We start from the raw sequence: 13,960 nt of genomic DNA, 5'->3' as shown, positions 1-13,960 counted from the left end.
TACTGGCGGGGTGCTTGCCTGGCAAGCACAAAGCCCTGTTCTGTTCCTTAGTGCCATATAGACCTGGTGCAATGGAGCAGATATGTAACCCTAGCATTGACTAGGTAGAGGCAGGAGGATCAGAACTATAAGGTTATCCTTGACTATACAACATGTGTAAGGACAGTCTGGGCGCTATGAAACGTAATCTCAACAAACAACCAAGCAAACAAATAAACAAACGGATAATGCATTTGTATTAAGGATCTGAAGTTGAGGGAGGTAAAAAGACTTAGACCTATAGCCCCTACCCTGCTAATCTTTGTAAAGAGACAAGGGTTAGGGGAAGGTCTATGAGATGCCTGTTCCGCCTCCACTCAAGCCACGTGATCCACGGCTCTTTTCTGTAGTCCTAAAACTAACCCAATCTGCCGTGGTCAAACAGAGGAGGTGAAGTGAAGAGCAGCAGTGAATTGTATTTGATTTGGATTCTACCATCATGCAGGGTTGGCCGTCAGCAGGAGTATACTTGCGGGCTGGTAAATATTGACCTTCTCTTGGGTCAGTCTAGAGCTGAGAGAACACACACATAATGTCCTTGTATTCTCAAAGTCCATGTCCACTAGTGGTGATGTTCATGGTACAGTTAGCTTCAGGGTGATGACTGAGAGAAGGTAAGTCAGAAAAACATGAAGGCTCGGCTGTGGACCAGGGAAGGATGGCATGGAGGTGCACTGTCTTAAGGGTCCCCTCCACAGCCAGATGCTAGACTGCCATACAGACCTTATCTTTCTTCCCACTGCCCCTTCCCCTATGTACTGTAAACATGCTCCAGATCCTACCAACTTGAACTCCAGCAGAGCAAATAACTAACACTCATTGTTCAACGCTTCCTGCCATTTCTCATGGTCTTCTCTCTTGCCCTTTACAAAGCTCTTGAAAAAGAAGCCTTCCCCTGACATGTCTGTTTCCTCACTCCTTAGGCCCCTCAGCCTTCTGTTCTTACTGCTTTTCTGCCCATCATGTTAGATCTAGTGGAGATGTTCATTGTGCATGTGTGTGTGTGTGTGTGTGTGTGTGTGTGTGTGTGTGGTGTACACACACATTAGTGTGCAAATGTCCTCCTCTCTCACTCTCTGCCTTGTCCCTTTGAGTCAGGGTCTCTCCTGTACCCATAGTTCATATTTCTTTCTTGCCTAAACTTGCAGCCAGCAAACCCCAGAGAGCCTCCTGACTGCCTCCAACAGTTCCAGGGTCACGAGTGCATATGACCCTGGCTTGTGCGTGGGTACTAGGACCTGAACTCAAGTTCTTATGATTGCACAGCAGTGTTCTTAAGCACTGAGGCATCTTTTCAGTCCTCCCATTCTTATCTTAAACAGCCTTTTTGTATTGTTCAGTCTATTGGGTTCCCCTCGCCTCCTGATAATGCCATTCTGATTTTCCACCACTGACGCCTGGACACCTCAGGTGTCCTTCCTAGAGCGTGGTCATTACAGGCCACGCATTGATAGCACTTAGTGTACAAGTTTGGTGCAGTTCACATTTGGAGCTCCCACTATCTCCCAGATAAGCACCTCTTGAAAGTTCTTTGGGTTGAGTTCCAGCTCACCCTGCACAAATTGGACCTATCTCCCCTCTTAGCCTTGGTCTGGTTGTTTGGTAAACGTCCTTGTGATCCACTTACGCCCTGTGCAAATTTGTCTCTTCTCACTCACCACCCACAGATGTCTATCTAATCGACCTCCCAGTTCCTACTGCTTAGTCTCCCCTTCTCCCTAGCATTGCCTGAGCTCGGGCCTTCATGTGGCCCCATCTTGGCCAAAGGTTCATGTAGTTCTCCCTGCTCTGTCTGTCTCCACTTCAGCTTCACTGCTGTACTCAATGGGAACTTTCTAAATGTGGCTCCGAGGGTGTCACTGCCACATGTGAACTTCCACAGTAGCACCCATAACTGTCATGATAAAGTGCCCCTCCCTCACTTCACACACTAAGCACTGCTGAGCTCTGTGGCCCCCCACCCCAGTGCCTTCCTCTCTTAGGCTTGTACTGTAGGCTCCGAGTTTCAGCCCTTCTAACCACCAAGGTTCCCTGGCTCTGACATGGAGTTTTATATCTTTTTGCTTTATTGTGTACCTTTTTATTTCCCTACAATAGTTTTCTCTCTTCTCATGCATTCATGTTCTAGGGAACCTTCCCATCCCTATCGATCCTTCACTCTTGTTCAGTTGCTCCCTCAGCATTCTGGGACTACAGTCCTCTGATGACTCTTATCCCAGTGGATTCAACTTTCCCCATTCTGTGGGAATGCTACCTGCCATTTGTGGTTTTGTGGGCTCAGATCTCATATGCTTTTTTTTGTGAGACAGGGTTTCTCTGTGTAACAGCCTTGGCTGTCCTAGAACTTGCTCTGTAAATTAGACTGGCTTCAAACTCTCCTGCCTCTGCCCTCCGCATGCTGGGATTAAAAGTGTGTGCCACCACTACCCAGTTGAACTGTATCTTTGAACTAGGAGCCAGAATTAACCTTTTCTCCCCTTAAGTTGTATTTGTCAAAATGTTTCATGACAGCAATTAGAAAATAAATTATGACAGTGTGTATATGTGTATATAATGCATTGGGTTGGAGGCATAAAGGAAAAGGGGTTCACATTTATCTAGAACTTGTAACATGCCAGAGTCTAGGGATTTTTTGTTTTGTTTTGTTGTTCCTTTTGGGGGAGGAGGTTTCAAGACAGGGTTTCTTTGTGGAACTGTCGTGACTATCCTGGAACTCTCTCTGTAGACCAGGCTGGCCTCGAACTCACTGAGATCCCCTTGCCTCTGCCTCTCAAGTGCTGGGATTAAAGGCTTGCACCACTGCTGCCCAGTTCAGTGTCTAGGTTTTTAAAAACATATTTTTATTATGGTCCTCATTTGATGAGAAAATGAAACATCATTCATGTCAATAATCTGACAACATGGCTAATAGTTGGTTAGGACTGCAATCCGAGTTTAGGCTTATCTGACTTCAAGCCCTAAGGAATTTTTTCACCCCAAATTGTCTCCCTAACTACTCATCAGGAGAAGCAAGGCAGAGCAGGGCCAGTTGCTCAGTCACAGGATTTCCTTGGGAACACAATGTTAGCTGCAATGAAAGCCATGTTAGTCGTGGCACAGGTCTGTAAGCTTTTTCCCAAAAATGACTCTGTTTTTTTGTGTCTTCTTTTGAGTTCATCTTTTACATGATCTACAAGATGTTCTACATTATCTCATATAGATATGCTGTGCAGCCTCTCACCTGTCTCAGAGGAGATATGCTTGCTAGTCACAGAATCTGTCCTTTTTATGGTTGTTATCTATTTATTCTATTGTAAAAACTGCTGATTCTATGGGGTTTATCAATTCCAGGGGGAAACATTTGTGGGGTATGCCCAGATATATGGGGTATCCTATAGTTGTTGGAATGAAAAGCTGATAAAAATTTCTGCCTGGTAATTTGGAAGAAAAAAAAAGAATTACTGAAGAATGGACATGGAGGAAGGATAATGGGACCCATGAAGAATAGACAGGGGAGAGGATAGTGGAGCCATGAAGAATAGACAGGGGAGAGGATGGTGGAGCCATGAAGAATAGACAGGGGAGAGGATGATGGAGCCATGAAGAATAGACAGGGGAGAGGATGATGGAGCCATGAAGAATAGACAGGGGAGAGGATGGTGGAGCCATGAAGAATAGACAGGGGAGAGGATGGTGGAGCCCTGAAGAATAGACAGGGGAGAGGATGGTGGAGCCCTGAAGAATAGACAGGGGAGAGGATGGTGGAGCCCTGAAGAATAGACAGGAGGAAAAGATGGTGGAGCCATGAAGAATAGACAGGAGGAAAAGATGGTGGAGCCCCGAAGAATGAACAGGTGAAGAGGATGATGGTATCCTAGGGAACAAGTCAGATGGAGCCCCACTGGGATGCAGTGAGACTCTGTTTGCCTCAGAAAAATTGGCACATGAACTACTTCCCTTCCAGGAATTGTTGCTAAGGCTTGCTGGTCTGCTAGGAATTTGGTGGAGTACCAAGACTCTGCCTGAATTTCTCTAGTGATCCTTTTCCAATGTAAGTTCAGCCTGTAGTTCACCTTTCAGCTCTTTGAGTTTCTCTGGAAAGAAATAACTAAGATACTGAGCTGGCAGATACTGTAGCCAGCCACAAGGTGTTGGTCCAGCTGGAAGAAAACACCCTTATTATTAACACATATCTAATAGATGCCCATCACTGTCTGATGCCAGATTAGGCTGAGACGTTGGCTGAGGATGACCTTCCTACACAGAGAACTGTCAGTCATAGGTCAAAAGACCTATGGCTCTTCTCTTTGTTGGAGACTATAAGGCAGCTCTATATGGCATCCTACCTTCTCCGATATCTTCCAAGGCATAATACAATGGAAAGAGGATACCAAACAAGCATTGCTAATGTTTGGATTTTAAATGACCATCCCATCCCCTAAAAGATCTACATGGGAAAGAACCTCAGTTTGGTTCTATTAGGAGGTGGTGGTGCCTTTAGGAGTAAGTTCTGGTGGGAGATCTTCGTGTCATTAAAGGTATGCCATTGAAGGGATAGTTAGACACCAGCCCATCTTTCTCTCTCTCGCTTCCCAGCTAGAGGTGAGTGGTTTTGCTCAGTCATACATTCCTGCCATGGTGTGCTACTGCAAACTCAGAGTCCCAGAGCCACATGATCCGAGACTAGAGTTTCTAAAGCTATGAGCACAGCGATCATTCTCTGCAAGTTGAGTATGTCTGCCTAGTAACATTATCAAAGATCTGAGAGTCTGGTGAGGAGAGAGAGAGACAGAGAGACAGAGAGAGACAGAGAGAGAGAGAGAGTTCTCTGAAGAAGAGTGTTTTTGGTTCTGTTAATTTTTCTTTCCTTTAGCAAGGGAGCATTTGGGTGTAATAGACTCTGATTCATTTGGGTCAAAACGCAGAGCTGTCATCACAACTATCATCTTATTCTGCCTCATTATTTCTTCCACCACAAAACAGCATCCCAGGATCAGAGGATCAGCCAAAAGGTAAGGATGCTGACTGTTCATGTTCTTTGGGTATGGGAGGCACACATGGCACTGATGGCTTTTGCTTGGGAAGGGAAGGTCAGAACAGTTCAGATATGCCCATTAGTTAAGTGTCTGTGCCAAAACCTCCCGTAACCTGCGGGTTGAACTGAGTTACTATGGAGAAAGGCAGTAAAATCATCTTCTTTGAGAAATCTGAAAAATTGTCACTAGCTTTGGAAAAGGGGATCAAAGCTAAGAGGGAGCACAGAGGGAAGCCAGATATGCCAGTGACCCCATGAGCCAGTGGCTAGTTGACCCCCAAGTTACCTGAGGGTAGCACTGTAAGCATCATCCGCTGCGACTCATCTGAGGCTTGGTTGATCCACTTGCCTGGGTGGCTGTGTTGCTGCCACTCTGCCACCCTGCACCAATACATGCCAGCATCCTCCAGCTGCACCTGATGCAGCTTCAGGATGAAGTCCGTGGGAGAAGATCGGTAGCAGTGCAGGAGCCTCCTGCGCCCCTCTTGGCCGTACTCCAGCAATCCGTCATACTGCAGGTGGACCAGCATCTGACTCACGGCGTTTCCTCTGCTCCAGTACCATGTCACGGAGTACAGGGAGGCTGGGCTGCCAGAGCCATTCAGGCTACAGCTGATGTCCACCTCTCCATGCTCAGTAGCGTTTCCCAACCAGCTCGCTTTGGAGACGTGGACCTGACTTCCTAGAAGGCAGAGTGGTACACAGTTAGAGAAGAGCGGACTTCCGGCATGTTCGCCTCTGAGCCGCATCCGTTCCACAGGAGATCTTGTCTGGTATTCTCCAGACATTAGAACCTTCATCATTCTTGTTTACCTTTGATCCTTCCCCTATTTTTCACACTTGCCAGAACGTTCTCTGCTATGAACCAAGTTAACCACTTCCCTCCTTTAGCCTGACCCCTTGCCTGATAGACTCTACAGCTTCAGCAGGGCTTGTAGCTTTTGCCCATCTTTGAACTTCCTCTTTGATTTCCCACAGGTGCTGTTCACAAATTTCAGTACTCTCTCAAGTTACGTGTTACACCTCTGCCACTCCTTTTGATGAAATCACCTTCCCCCACCACACCCAGATATTACCTTCTGTTCAGGCACATTGAGAGACAGAACACTGATACAAGTGACAGAATACCACCCAGAGGAACCGCCTCAGTTATTATATTAGTGTGCCTTGGACAGCTTTGGGCCTTCCTTCTTCCCTACTTCCCAGTAGCCAGCAGGTGAGGACCTGGGATGACACACCTAGTAGTTATAACAGAGAACGACAGAAAGTCAAGGCGGGAAATAGCAGCACGCATGACATCTTCAACACTGATACAAATTCATCAATGAATCTGTTTTGTTGTTTTAAAACTTTTTTCCCCTGATCTTGGACTATGTTTAGTCTAATTAGTATTTACTTGTCCTTCATGGAGAATCATGTAAAATATTAATTAATATAGAATTCCCTACATTCTTGCCTAAAGTTACTACCTATTTGATTGCAAACTGGCTTCTAAACCATCACAGTACCTGACCACTGTCCACTTCCAAGCTCAAGGGACACCTTCAGTTTTGGCTTCGTTTTCTCTTTGGCTTTTGTCCCTAAGGATCATCATCATCATCTTCTTCTTCTTCTTCTTCTTCTTCTTCTTCTTCTTCTTCTTCTTCTTCTTCTTCTTCTTTTTGGTTTTTCAAGACAGGGTTTCTCTGTGGCTTTGGAGGCTGTCCTGGGACTAGCTCTTGTAGACCAGGCTGGTCTCGAACTCACAGAGATCCGCCTGCCTCTGCCTCCCGAATGCTGGGATTAAAGGCATGCGCCATCACCACCTGGCTCTTCTTTCTTCTTTTGACCTGAGAGAAAATTCCCTGCTACAGTGATGACCAACCTGCCTCCATAGCTCCATGCAGCTTATTCCTTAATTCATTCCCTAGTCCAGGTTACAGAGTCAACCCATAGTCACGTGGAGCTCACAGAGAAGACTTGCTTGATATCTGTGTATTTTAAGAGAGTTTGGTTAACTACAAGTTGAGAAGTGTCATTGTGTTGTCTAGTCAGTGTTTCATCACTGTGACAAAAATACCTGAGCAAAGCAGCTAAAGGAAGCAAAGATGTATCATATGGATGATGATTTCCATCCCCATGGTCCAATAATTCCTATATTTTGCATGTCTATAAAACTAGCACTATATGGGTTGCTGATAAGGTTTATAACCAGTTTGACCTATGACTAGGAGTCAAGCTTATTCCATGGCTTCAGTGGCTTCTTAGTGTCTATGCCATGGATCCTACAGAACTAACTTCCTGTGGAGCTCTGTGTGAGCAGGGGACTTCAGCCATGTTGTTCTCATCTCAAGGGAAAGTCATTAAAAACAACAACAACAACAACAAAAAAACCACAGTAGCTCAGGGTAGTCTGGAACTCACTGCGTAAGATAGGATGTCTTTGTAGTTGACATCCTTCTACTTCAGTGTTCCTACTTGAATGCCACCACACCTGACTTTCAAAGGAAAATGTACTCAATGAATTTACTCTGAGTCTTTGATTGGTGAATCTGGCCAGTTCTTGAGATGCTTCCAAGGTAAATTTCCTTTTTTGTTAGTGCAAAGTGTGTGGCACTAATTTCTAACAGGCACACTTTTTCTGAATCCCAACTTGAGTCTCTTTATTGGGGAGAGGACAAGGTTTTCACATTTTTTTTCTGTTCTTAATTGTCACTGTAAACCCAGCTAAAAGTGGTTGGCAGTAACCATGCCACAGCTTGAGTTGCCTTGGAATTTTTCCCATTCCTTTGAATTCAACCTCACTAAAGTCTTGGGGAATGAACAAAATATTTGCCAGAACTCAACACGAATGATGATCTTTAGTCCACTTCCCAACAGAGTCTTCTTTTCTATGTAAAGTTTCATAAGCACAATCTCTCTGTCCACATTCCTACCAGCATTTTCTTTCACCAGAATTGCCCATTAAGCTCTTCGTAAATCGTTCTAGAGATGCTCTAGCCTGCTTCCTCAACCTCTTCCAAATTCCTCCCACTAACCAGTTTCAGATCTTAAGAACCACTTCATCAGGCTGGACCACAGCATCAACCCCACCTCTTTAGCATCAATTCCCTGTATTGGGTTTGATGTTGTTGTTGATGATTATGATGTTGTCAGAACTATCTAAAAGAGTTTAGAGGAAAAAAAGTTTGCTCTGTTGATGGCCTCAGGGATTTCAACCAAAAGTCAGGTGGATCATTTGCTTTGGGCCTGAGGTAAGGTGGAATACCAGTGTTGGAACATGTGGTACAAGCTCCTCTCAGATGTCAAGGATGTAGAGAGAGAGCTTGCCTGTACCCATGGACTTCCTTCTTCTTCCCTTTTATTCTGTCTGGGACCATACACATTCAGGCAGGTCACCCCTTAGTTAATCCTCTCTGGGAATATTCTCATAAACACACCCAAACTATTCTCCTAAACATACCTAAAACACACCTTCCTAACCTCCTGGTTATCTCCCAATCCAAACTACTCAATGGTGAAAACTGAGGATTTCTTGATACACTAAAAGATCTAATACTGAGGCTGTATTTCTACCTGAGGAACACGGGCTTGAGCTGAGAGATGTTGCAGGCACATGCAGTTAAGTGTTTGGCCAGGACAAGCAGAAGACAGGGATATCAGTCACACAGATGCACAACATAGGGAGACATAAATGCAGTGGCGGTGTGGTCTCTGGAACATCCAAGTAGAAGTGAACAGTAGGATCTACAAGCCTAAGGCTCGGGGCATCTAAACCCAAAGATGTGAAGTAATTATCTTGTAGGTGACAGTTAAAGCCAGGGCAGTGGTGTAGAAGCTCTGAGAACAACAGGGACTAAGAAGCAGAAGAGCCCAGGATCACCCCCTGAGGAACATATAAGTTTAATGGAGAAAGGAGAGGGGCCCGGATAGGAAGCAAGCCAGGCGGAGGGGAGATCTTTTCCTAAGCTATGCTTTACCTCCGCTTCTCTCACAGACTGTGAGTTCCCCAAAGGCAAGAGCTGTGTCTTATTCATCTTTGCAGCCCTGTTTCCTAGCACATGGGAATGTCCACTTATACTCTTGGCTTGTTTTTTCATGTCATCTTGGAAATAGTACTTTAAGCACCACATTAGATCAGGTTATTTACATCGTTCTCTTGGCTCTTGTCCAGTTCTTTAGCTGGGATACCCATTTGACTTTAATTTGCAGTTAGAGGTGACCCAGCCAGTACTGAGAGACATAGTCAAGCCTGCCCACATTCAGACAGCAGCACTCACAGACTAGTTCAAATGGATGAAAGTTCCATTATGTTTTTTAAAGATCTCCAGAGGTGGAGAAGACTTCCCTCGTAAGCCATTCCAACAGTTAACTACTCTTATTTGCCTTATGTTTAGGCAGCCAAATGTTGGAAAGCAATTTCTCCACACATCCCCATAGAGTTGTACAGTTTCTGTTCACAGTGGGGGAAATATGCTTCGTATTACTCTTTCTCTGCCAAATTACAGTAGATACCCACTGGAGTGACACAACTTGTTATTATAGAGATCTGGAGATACAATTCCCTGGGCAGCTGTGCAGACCAGGCTGCCAAGCTGCCAAGCAAACCAGGAGAAGGGATCTTGTTCCCTTTTGAGCTAGAAACCTCATATTGGTTCACCTTAGGCAACCTCTCCTCCTCTAATGGATTACCAGGTCCTGTGTGCATTTTTAGGTGGCTATTATTCCTATGGTCCAGTTTTTTGTTGTTTGTGTTTTGAGACAGGGTTTCTCTGTAAAAGCCCTGGCTATCCTGGAACTTGCTTTATAGACCAGGCTGGCCTCGAACTTGCAGAGATCTACCTGCCTCTGCCACCATATGCCACTACTGCCTAGTCAGCTAAAAAAATTAAGATTTATTTATTTATTATGTGTACAAGAGGGCACCATATCTCATTATAGATGGTTGTGAGCCATCATGCAGTTGCTGGGAATTGAACTCAGGACCTCTGAAAGAGCAGTCAGTGCTCTTAACCTCTGAGCCACCTCTCCAGCCCCAGATAATATTTTTAATCTCCTCATAGTCACACCCGAAAGACTGTTGGGCATCTTATGGAAAGGTATATGACAACACTCTTCTGAGATTTACCTGTGGGCCTGAGTTTCAATTCTGTGAGTCCTGAAGTTTTTCTTTCAAGCTTTTTCCAAGTGCCATTCATAGACAAGAGCCATTCCTCCACAGCACAGTGGTAGTGGCCCTGGTCACTGTCTTCCACGTTCAGAATGTTCAGCAGAAACAAGTCTTGGGAGACTTTCTCAGAATGAAATTTTTGCTTGCTCCGAGGGGTTTGAAATACATCCCCATATTTTACAACATTGGTTTGGTCTGTTTCCAGGATCTTCAGATAGGACACATTTGTAGGAGTTGGAGAAAAGTACCAAGTGATGGATAATGGAAGGTTTCCGGCAGATCGGGACAAGATGGCACACCCTATATGAGTGCTGGAGCTGATGGAGAGCTCTTGGACCTGACTGCTGGAGTTCACTCTCAGTTTGCTCTCTGAATGAAAAGAATGAAAAGAGTTACTTTGCTGGGAAAACAAACCAAAACAGAATTTTAAGTGAGCACGTCAACTAGGGCAAACAGCTGCCCTAACTGTTCATTCAGCTTCAGCACAATTCATGATCTGATGACGCTGTCCTTTCTGACTTTGAGCTCTGTTCATCTCACAGGCTGCAAGTGGCTAAGAATAGCTATGACTGTGGCCCAACACAAGAGTGTAAACTTGCTTCAGATACTATGAAATTTTGTTTCAATCTTTGGCTTTGGTTGTGCATGACTTTGTAAATGACAGTGTGGTGTTACAATGTCAAAAGACCAGACATGCCTGTGAGAAGTCTGTGTGAGTGCAAGTTGGTGGTTCTCTCTTCATAGCGTCCATCTGCTCATCCCTGCTCTGTTCTTACTGTGCAGGGAGGGGAGAGTCATGGAAAAAAAAGCCAGCTCTTCCCCACGATATTACTGTTGTATTGACGCAGAGGCATGTCTTCTGTGGCAGGTCTGCATCACTGTGAGAGACAAAGAAACTGTGAGTGCTCTGTCTCTGTGTGTTTACTGTATGAACGGTTTCTGGATCCTCAATTTGTCAAAGTCTAGTTAGAGCTGCCTTCAAACAAGAGTAAACAAGAGGAAGTTGTGTGTGGGCTATTAAAATTGTATCTCTTTGCATCCATTCCACTGTGAGAATTTCATATGGAAACAGAGTCTGCCATCTTTTAACTCCAATGACTTTTCCTTTGTCACAAGATGCACAATAAATCTTACAAATCTCACTCCCATTTCTGGTTGATCCCCCTACTGTTGTTGATGTTGCCAGCAGGTCCCTTTATTCCCTTCGGCAGACATTTGTCAATCACATATTATAGCACGTGTCAGACTATTTTAGGTATTTTGTGAACACCTCCTCTCAGTGAATCACAGTTCAGAGCAGCATTTCTCAGCCTGTGCGTTGTGACCCCTTTGGTGGTTGACTGACCCTGTTACAGGAGTGGCATATTAGATATCTTGCATATCAAATATTTATATTATGATTCATAAGAGTATCAAAATTACAGTTATGAAGTAGCAACAAAAATAATTTTATGTTTGGGAGTCACCACAACACGAGGAACTGTATTAAAGGGTCAGAGCATTAGGAAGGTTGAGTATCACTGGGTTACAGGAAGATATAAGACAGGAACAAAGACTTCCAGATATAGAATAGGTCACCCATGTAGAACAGAGATATGCAGAAATGCAACGAATATGAGGATCACCCAGCAGATTTACCTAACCCAAAGACAGGAGTGGGGAAGAGACTTCCTGGAGGAGGCAACTCTGAAGTTAAGTCTTGAAGATTAATAGTAATCACTGAGATAAACAGAGAGCAAAAGAATTCCACATAAAAGGAACCACTTGAATTATGGCCTTGACCTTGAGAGTAAATGTGGATTATCGAATTGCAGGCAGTTCAGTGTGGTTGGGTCAAATCTAGGATAGAAAGTGGGAGGCACTGGAGAAACATGTGCATAGGATTACTGAAGATCTTTAACACCTTGCTATGGGAGTTTGGACATAAAGAGGACACAGTTTCTAATCTGTGGCACTGGGATGTGGTAAGGACATCATGAACAATATGGAAAGGATATCTTTGGACAATGATGACAACTTATACTCTGACACTGAGTACAGGCATGTCTTGGAAGCAGTTAGCTATGAATCCCGAGACTAGAAGAAAAATTATTCTGCATAAGGAGCATGGAAGTTGTCAATAGGTGGATCATATCCATGAGCAGAAATTATTTTACCTAGAAAATCACAGAGAGTCACAGGACATACCAAGCTTGAATCCAAAAGAACAGTTGTTTTTAGAAAAAAACTGGGCTCAGTGGGATAAATACTTGCCTATTGTGGAAGAGAATCAGAAGTTGATAAGTTTGATGCTAACCTGAGTTTAGAAAGATAAGGAGGAGGAGGAGGAGAAGGAAGAGGAGGAGAAGGAAGAGGAGGAGAAGGAGAAGGAAGAGGAGGAGAAGGAAGAGGAGGAGGAGAAGGAGGAGGAGGAGGAGAAGGAGGAGGAGGAGAAGAAGAAGAAGAAGAAGAAGAAGAAGAAGAAGAAGAAGAAGAAGAAGAAGAAGAAGAAGAAGAAGAAGAAGAAGAAGAAGAAGAAGAAGAAGAAGAAGAAGAAGAAGAAGAAGAAGCAGAGCCAAGAACAGCAGCACAAACCTGTAAACCTAGCATGTAGTAGGTTGAGGCAGGAGGACTGAGAATCTCTGGTCAGCCTGAATGAGAATGAGACATTGTCAAGAAACAAAAGCAAAAATCAAATAGTGACTCAATGGAGGAGGAGAATATAAGAGAATGAGAAGGAACCATTAGTATTAGGAAGAAAACCTCATGCCATTGGGCTGAGGACAATAATACAAGAAAAATTTGTGGAAGCAATCTCAAACATCAAGGGAATGACAAGTAAATTAAGGCATGAATTCATGCAAAGTCATTACTAATAACACAAATATTTCTCAGCAACACAGAGTAGGTAGTGACTGTCCTAAAAGACTGTTTCCTCTGGAAGAAGGCCCTTGAGAACCTGCTGTGCCAGACAGTATCCTTTTGACAGTATTTCCATGTCTATCGCCTTGCACAAAACTTAAGTCCAGATGGATCAAAGACCTCAACATAAATCCAACCACACTGAAACTCTTAGAAGAGAAAGTGGGAGATACTCTTCAATGAATTGGTACAGGAGACTTCTTCCTGAACATAACACCAGTAGTACAGACACTGAGATCTACAATTAACAAATGGGACCTCCTGAAACTAAGAAGCTTCTATAAAGCAAAGGACACAGTCAGCAAGACAAAAAGGCAGCCCACAGAATGGGAAAAGATATTCACTAACCCCACATCTGACAGAGGGATGATCTTCAAAATTTACAAAGAACTCAAGAAGCAAGTATCCAAAACACCAAAGGATCCAATTAAAAAGTGGGGTACAGAACTAAATAGAGAATTCTCAATAGAGGAGTCTAAAATGGCTGAGAGGCACTTGAAAAAGTACTCAACACCCTTAGCCATCAGGGAAATGCAAATCAAAACAACTCTGAGATACCATATTACTCCTGTCAGAATGGCTAAAATCAAAAACACCAAAGACAATTTATGCTGGAGAGGATGTGGAGTGAGGGGAACACTCCTCCACTGCTGGTGGGAGTGCCAACTCGTACACCCACTATGGAAATCAGTATGGAGATTCCTCAGAAAATGGGAATCAATCTACCACAAGACCCAGCAATTCCACTCTTAGGCATATATCCAAAAGATGCAAATTCATACAACAAGGACATCTATTCCACTATGTTCATAGCAGCATTATTTGTAATAGCCAGAACCTGGAAGCAACCTAGATGC

The 13,960-nt window shown here is 44.1% G+C and overlaps 1 protein-coding gene across 2 annotated transcripts in view; it reads right to left on the bottom strand.

Annotated features, from left to right (window-relative positions):
* The window catches only part of Cd101 (CD101 molecule), a 41,125-nt gene that overhangs the window by 5,450 nt on the left and 21,715 nt on the right, over positions 1-13,960 (bottom strand). Inside the window, exons 7-8 of one of the 2 annotated variants that reach the window (XM_005076664.4) lie at positions 10,161-10,571; positions 5,340-5,735 (exon numbers count right to left, since the gene is read on the bottom strand). In XM_005076664.4, coding sequence (XP_005076721.1) covers positions 5,340-5,735; positions 10,161-10,571 — 807 coding nt within the window. Of the gene's footprint in view, positions 1-5,339; positions 6,292-10,160; positions 10,572-13,960 lie in introns of those variants that run through there. The other variant, XM_021230927.2, reaches the window with a different exon arrangement.

Source organism: Mesocricetus auratus, unplaced genomic scaffold (assembly GCF_017639785.1).
Source record: "Mesocricetus auratus isolate SY011 unplaced genomic scaffold, BCM_Maur_2.0 Super-Scaffold_100009, whole genome shotgun sequence".
Classification (NCBI taxonomy): domain Eukaryota; kingdom Metazoa; phylum Chordata; class Mammalia; order Rodentia; family Cricetidae; genus Mesocricetus; species Mesocricetus auratus.
This window is presented reverse-complemented; position numbering and strand designations above follow the sequence as displayed.